Source organism: Bidens hawaiensis, unplaced genomic scaffold (assembly GCF_021521415.1).
Source record: "Bidens hawaiensis isolate Kalapana, Puna unplaced genomic scaffold, B.hawaiensis_p1.1 tig00026781_1, whole genome shotgun sequence".
Taxonomy (NCBI): Eukaryota; Viridiplantae; Streptophyta; class Magnoliopsida; order Asterales; family Asteraceae; genus Bidens; species Bidens hawaiensis.
The window spans coordinates 90,311-97,957 of NW_027494307.1; the positions used below are offsets into that span (position 1 = coordinate 90,311).

Below are 7,647 nucleotides of genomic sequence, written 5' to 3' on the forward strand. Positions count from 1 at the left end.
AATACACCCAAACCAAACCATAAACATTTCATCTTTCAAATCACCAAATTAATTAGGGGTTTGAGATTAAAGGAAAGTAAAGCAAAAGGCCAAGATTCTCAAGAAAGCAAGAAAGACAGTAGTTGTAGTAGTGCTTCTGTTCAGTTCTGTTCTGTTCTGGGTGAGCACTAAACATTGGATTTTAGTGTAAAATGGTTTCTGCTTTTGAGTGGACACAGAATATGGAAAACAGCTTGTCTTGTTCTAACACATGCCTGTCTTTGTGTGTGTTCTTTAGGTGGTTTGGTGGGGATAACATAGGTTTATTTTCTCTGTTTTTGCATGCTTATACAACAATAACCCTTAAAGCTTCCATTTTGTAGCATCTCAAACAACTGTTGATGTGGGCTATAGTTAAAGTTTTGATTTTTATGCATGTTCTTGTTTCTTGAATTCTAGTGGTTATGATAAATGCATAAATAAATAAATTTTAAAACTTGATCCTGGTTAGTTACTGGTAAGCAATGAAGGATATAACACATATGGGTTTGAATCTAGTTAGTTAAATACCTGATTTTTGGGATCTTTTTTGGCTCTCAATCTACCATTACTTTAATATTTTCTTTTGTACCAAAACAGATCAGTAGATGCTTGCTGTCTGCCCTTTCCATGGCTTATTGCAACTGATTCCAAGATGCTGTTTTCCATCTGTTTTGCAGGGTTTCTCAATCTCCATAGGTAAATAATTACCAATTATAATTTGAAGGTATTATTATTTTTTAATAAAGTTTCAAGATTTTGTATAACAAAATGCAGAGTGATAGTTTCTATTATACAAAACAGGAAGGGGGGTTGGAGTCAGATTTGTGCTTGTGGGTGTGTCTATTTTCATCTCTATCTTTCTCTCTCTACTGGTTTTCTAGAGAGAGAAAGTGAGAGGAGTGTGTGAGTTACTGTTGGGTTTGTCTCCCGGAGTCTGTGGGCTTTGCCACTGAACCAGGACACACCCTCTTAAATCACATTGAATCTTCTTTCTTTTACATCATTTAAAGAAACCCACAAAAGTTTCATCAAGAAATCACCAAAAAAAGAATACCCATCAAGAAATCTTGAATCTTGACACCCCTTTAAAGTTTCATTCAAGAAATCTTGAAAAAAAAAATCCAATCTTGAAGTTGATTTTATTTGTTTTTTTAGGGTCCAATGGTGGTGAAATTTGGGGATAAATAGTTTATGAAGTAAAGGTGATTTGGGGTTTTGAAGCTGGTCCAGATGAAGTTCATGAAACTTGGATCCAAACCCGATTCGTTTCAGACCGATAACAACAATGTTTGGTAAATTTTTATTTCTTTCTGTTATTCATCGTGTTTAATATGCAGAAACATGTAAATAAACCCTGATCAGTAAATGTTTATCATTAGATAATTTGAGCTAATCATATTATCGGTTATTAATATCAATGCTCGCTTAAATAATCGGGCTATTGGTTATTATAGGTGTGTTAATTCAGATTTAGCAACAGATATTATCGTCAATGTAGGCGATGCAAAGTTTTATCTTCATAAGGTACACACCGCTCTCGTGTTAAAACCTGTACCACGTTGTCACACCAACAATATTTAACAGTCGATAATCGTATTTGCAGTTTCCGTTATTGTCAAAGAGCGGTCGATTACAGAAGTTAGTAGGAAACACAAACGACGGGGCCGGGAATGGGGACAAGATTAATATTCCCGACATTCCAGGCGGTCCAGCTTCATTCGAAATATGCGCCAAATTCTGTTATCGCATGACAATAACCTTAAACGCATACAATGTTGTTGGTGTTCGTTGTGCAGCCGAGTATCTGGAGATGCATGAAACAATGGATAGAGGAAACCTCGTTTACAAAATCGATGTTTTCTTAAACTCGAGTATTTTCAGAAGCTGGAAAGATTCAATCATAGTGCTACAAACAACTAAATCTATGATGATGTTGTGTGAGGAATTGAAGCTTGTTACTCATTGTATTGATGCGATAGCTTCCAAGGTATCAGTTGATGTTTCTAAGGTTGACTGGTCTTACACTAACAACCGTAAGAAGCTTCCCGAAGAAAAGGATAATCATATGTTAAATGGGGTTATTAGAAGCATGACCGTACCAACCGATTGGTGGGTGGAGGATCTTGCCGAGCTGGAGGTCGATTTGTTCAAACGGGTGCTCGTTAATATTAAAAACAAGGGTTTGGTGCACGGTGAGGTGATTGGTGAAGCGTTAAAAGCTTTTGCTTCTAGAAGGTTACCCGGGTTTAACAAAGGCGTGATCGCGAGTGGTGATGTTGTTAAAGCTCGGTCGGTAGTTGAGATTATAATCGCGCTTTTGCCAATGGCGGTTTTAGTGGGGTCGGGGGAGAGTGGGAAAGTCAAATTGGTCAAACAGATTGGTCAACAGCTTGAGGAGGCGTTGGTTAGTGATCTTTTGATTCGGGCCGGTGACGGTGAACCAACAGTTTATGATGTGAAATTGGTTCAAAAGATAGTTGAGGAGTTTATGGTTCTGGATCATGACGCGAACGGTGAGTTTGAAGTCAACGGGAACGAGATTCAAGAAGTGAGGCGGTCAACGGGCGGGCTATTGACCGAAGCTTCAAAGTTAATGGTGGCTAAACTTGTTGATTCGTATCTTGCTGAAATTGCAAAGGACCCGAACCTACCGTTAATGATGTTTACCGATCTTGCTGAAATGGTTTCTGGGTTTTCTAGACCCGCACACGATGGGATATACCGGGCCATTGATATGTATCTCAAGGTACAAATCGCTCTTGTTAAATTGTAATCTATAGTTAGGGGTCTAAACGGGTCGTGTTCGCAGGTTGATGGGTCCAATCAGGTTGACAGGAAAACGACCCGTTTAATATTATTTACTTTAAAAATACTATTTTACAATGACAAAAAAATGTGTATGAAACAATTACATTTTAGTAAGAATGTGTTATGTTAATTTAATTATTTATTTTTGAAGTTTTAAAATCTAGCTTAAAATGCCCAACCAATTTAAATTATGATGTAAAGCACGTTTTAAAAGTTTGAAATGAAAGATAAACGGGCCAACCCACAAACCGGCCTGGTTGACACGAACACAACCTGTTTAACTAAACGCTTCCGTGGGCTCGACCTGAACCCATTTACACTAAGCCCAAACCTGCAAATTCGTTGTGTTTTCGTGTTGTGTCGGGATTTCAATTTTTTGAGTTTTCGAAAACCCTTTGGTTTTGGCTTTGCCTTGAAATTTTGGGGCTGGATAAAATGAAACCGTCGCTTATTGTTTGGGTTTGGTTATTTCGGTTTTTCAGATACGGATCTGTTTTTTAGGTTCTCATAATATTAAGAATCATCTAGCTAGAATATTATATGATTTATCGGGGTCTAAAACCGTGCAGGCACACCCAGGGATAAGTAAAAGTGAGAGGAAAAGAATATGCCGATTAATGGATTGCAAGAAGCTTTCAGTGGAGGCGTGCATGCACGCAATTCAAAACGAGCGGCTCCCGTTGCGTGTAGTGGTTCAAGTTCTTTTCTTTGAACAGGTTCGAGCCACGGCTACATCCGAAAGCAGCACACCAGATCTACCAAAAGCAATCAAGGACCTCAACAGTGGCTCGCATGGAAGCTCAAGGTCAACCACAACTAACCCAGAAGAAGATTGGGACGCGGTGGCCTCAGCCGAAGAGCTCCGGTCCTTGAGGGGTGAGCTAGCCGCCTTGAGGCTAGAACGAACCACTAGTCATGCAAAGAGCCCATTAGCCGATAAGGGTCCGGTCAATAAAGTCAAAGGTCTATTAGCCACAAACCGAATGCTGACGAAGATATGGTCGAGTAAAGGTGGGACTGGGGAGAATAGTGGGTCGGATTCGTCTGAGAGTCTCGGGTCGGGTAACCCTGAGGATGTGAAATTGGCAACGACACCCTCGCGTAAAGGACGGCATTCGGTGTCTTAAAAGACTTGCAGATTAAAAGGGTCTGAATTTTATTATCTTTTGTTGATGGGATTATGTTAGTAGTGATAAAAAGGCCAAATGGTATGTGGTTTTAGGTTAGGAGATCTCATAAGTGTAATGTTATTATTATTATTAGTATCTTTTATGTTTAGGGCATGGGAAGAACAAAGAACCCTAGAAAGTTGATGAAATGTAACAAAAATTGAGGTCTAAATCTTTGTTGTATTTGCATCAACTTGTAATGCTCTGTTCTGTATGATCCTTAATATATGGTTGTTCAAGTACAAGATTGGGTATGAAATTTGTTTTAAAAAATTTTATGAGGTGAAGAGAAATCTTCCAAATCTGATGACTGTTTTATATTATAATTTTCTTTTATTTAACCTTTTTATAGATAGAGAAATCTTCTAAATCTAATGACTTTTAGTTTTATATTCTACTAATAACGTTCTTTTATATTTCTTTTTATAAGTAGTCAAGTAGTCTAGTAGAGAAATATTCTAACATAAGAAGTATAGTTTTTTAGGAAGGATAGGAAGTAATCTTGTTCATTGATTTTGAACATGGAAGGTTGAGATTAATTTAGGTGGAAATCATATGTGAAAATAAGGGGAAGGACGTAAAAGAAATAACACATTTGTTGACTTTCCCTCTCTACATGCAATGTACATGCCAAATTCCCCCATCATTTTAAAACGTCCATAACTTTTTTTTACGACGCTTTTATTGAAAAACAAATTCACCATAATAACGAGTGTCTTTTTATCTTTTATATGAGTACCATATTATTATATAAAAATTAAAAAAAAATTAGTGGGTTTTTTTACAAATTGTGTTTTACCAAAATTATGTTTTACAAAATTGTGTTATACAATTGTATTTATTATTGTGTTTTTTACATTATACCATACAATTATGTTTTTTTATTGTGTTTTTATCATTGTGTTTTTTACATTGTGTTTTTTAAATTGTGTTTTTCATAGTGTTTCCCTTTGTGTTTTTTTCGGCGGCCATTTTTCGATGACTTTTTTTCGATGACTTTTCGGTGAATTTTTCGGCGAAATTTCTCGATGATTGTTTTCCGACGACTTTTCCGGTGAAATTTTCCGGCGAAATTTCTATAGACTTTTCCGGCAAGGTGGCGGCGGTGGGTGACGGTGGCGGTGGAGTGGTGGTAGTTGTAGGAGATAAGTGAAGATGTAAGTGGGTTTTATGTAAGTGGGTTTTTGAAAATTAATTTAAGTGGGTTTTGAGATTAAAATAAGTGGGTTTTGATATTAAAGTATTAAGACTAAAATACCCTCATTCCTAGCTTTTTATGAAAATCAAATTTTTTATTTGAACCTAACCCACTAAAAAATATACATGAAAATTTATATTGGTGTTCTTTTATATTTCTTTTTATAAGTAGTGAAGTAGAGAAATATTCTAATCTAATGAAAGTATACTAAATTAGATACTAGGAAATATACATGAAAATTTATATAGGTTTTTTTTAACAAATTAACTAAAACCGATACACTTAAATATATGATGTGCATTGAGTGATCACGTACATTAGAGCATTCTCATCCCATCTTCTATCTCCAAACAAAAAATTACACTAAAATTTATTTTATTTTCTCTCTATATTTCAATTAAATAATACTTTTTATACCTTTTATTATTACATTTTCTCTTTTTTTCACTCACAACCATTTTCAAAATATATTAAAAAATTATAGGGGATGAAAAGTAACTTTTCAAATATACAGAATGTGACATTTGTCAATTTCGGGTTATTTTATACTTGTATTCTTAATGTAAACCCGACCCGTTTTGTATCCCGAACCTTTCGATATTATCAAAATGATGAATTGTATGTTAAATATTTGTTTTATAGTTGTTGGATAAAAAAAAACAACCTTTTCGGTTCTTAAAATTCCTCGAAAACGCTCAAAACGAACTCCAGGGACTAAAACTACCAAAATGAAGACTTGAAGGACTCATTTGTAATTTGTGCTTTCTTGGGTCTATAACCAACCCATTTTCATGAAACACCCTTTATGAAAGACCCATTCAACTTACCCTATATATACACACCTATCTTCTTCATTTGTGCTTGCTCATTTCTTCATTTCTCTCTCAAATTCTTGAATTCTAAGGTTATTCTTCATAAGCTAATCTTTCATTTTAACTAACTTCTCAATACTTAAAGCTTGAAGTTAGTTAAAATGAAAGATTAGCTTATGAAGAATGCTTGATGTTACAATATATATATATAATATACACTCCTTGTTTACCTTCGGTCTTTCATTTCTCCGGTCTTGACCGGTTGAAATGTCGGGCTAGTAAGGCAAGGTTACATGGAGGACTTTGTAGTCCTTGTTTATATATTTAACAAATCTAACCATATAACTTGTTATACTTGCTTAACTTCTACATATTTTAGTTTATTGTTCATATTTGTCAAGTTCCATGGTATTGGGTATGTGGTGACTAGCCTCGGTTTCATCCCGAGTCAAGGACCGAACCAAAAACCGAACTTTTGTTTAAAAGCATTATTGTTAACTTTTTGAATGTAAAACTTGAGTATTATTATTTATAAGTTATTTTACAAGTTCCATGGTAATTGGGTATGTGGTAACCATCCTCGGTCTTATTCCGAGTCAAGGACCGAACCAAAAATCGAACTTTTGTTTAAAAGCTTTATTGTTAACTTTTTGAATGTAAAACTTGAGTATTATTATTTATAAGTTATTTTACAAGTTCCATGGTAATTGGGTATGTGGTAACCATCCTTGGTCTTATTCCGAGTCAAGGACCGAACCAAAAACCGAACTAAATCGAGTCCACTCGCTTAAGACACACAAGTGTGTTTTTAGCCACCAAAACTCATATTTTTCTTCAAAATTATATTTTAAATCAATTTTAGTTAATTTCTAAACATACTTGGCATGTCGGTAACCAACTTGATCTTATAACAAGTTCGAACCGATAAGGTCGTATACTCGCTTAACGAACGTTAAGGTTCTTCACAATAGAACTACATACTTGGTTAAGTCTATTTTGATTTTATTGAGTTATCTCATAACATTTATTATTTTGGGAAGTTAACTGTGAGCTTGGTCAATTATCAAGTCTCGAACTGACAAACCCGAACACTCATTTAAACCTCGTTTTAGTATTCTTATAACCAAAGGTTTTGCAATATCGCATTTTAACCCACATTATTACTTAACATAGGTTGAGTAAAAAAAAGAAAAAAACTAATGAATAGAATACCGGGACCCGGTTTCGAGTAAACTTATTTTACAAAACTCGTTTCTTTAATTTCTCAAATATTTACATTTTAAATCCTAAACTTTATTTATTTACTTTATTTGTCATGTATTTTATTTTAAACCCTTCCAAGACTACCTACTAACACAAGACCCGTTTAATATAGGTCTTGCTCGTTAAACCGATCTCTCCGATTATTCACGACACTATCTTTCAAGTTACTTGTTAATGTGAGTACTTTTTCATCCCCCGTTTTCCATCTTTCGTTTTGGGGGTGACATTGCATACTTATTCAAATTCAAATGATTTATACTTGAGTCTTAAACCACAACACGTATTGTATATGTTTACTTAAATAAATGTTCGATTTGGTGTTATATGTTTTACATGATTATGTGCAAATTCTTGAATGCTAAGGCGGGTAGCCTCT

General features: G+C 34.9%; 1 protein-coding gene across 1 annotated transcript; it reads left to right on the top strand.

The window, feature by feature from the left end:
- The first annotated feature begins 1,194 nt into the window (after nt 1-1,194).
- On the top strand, nt 1,195-4,157 carry LOC143573966 (phototropic-responsive NPH3 family protein NPY2-like). Its single transcript, XM_077058719.1, has 4 exons — nt 1,195-1,313; nt 1,476-1,545; nt 1,625-2,767; nt 3,399-4,157. Exons 1-4 carry the CDS (start codon nt 1,252-1,254, stop codon nt 3,954-3,956), a joined length of 1,833 nt encoding a protein of 610 aa, XP_076914834.1. The 5' UTR covers nt 1,195-1,251; the 3' UTR covers nt 3,957-4,157.
- The last annotated feature ends 3,490 nt before the right edge of the window (nt 4,158-7,647 follow it).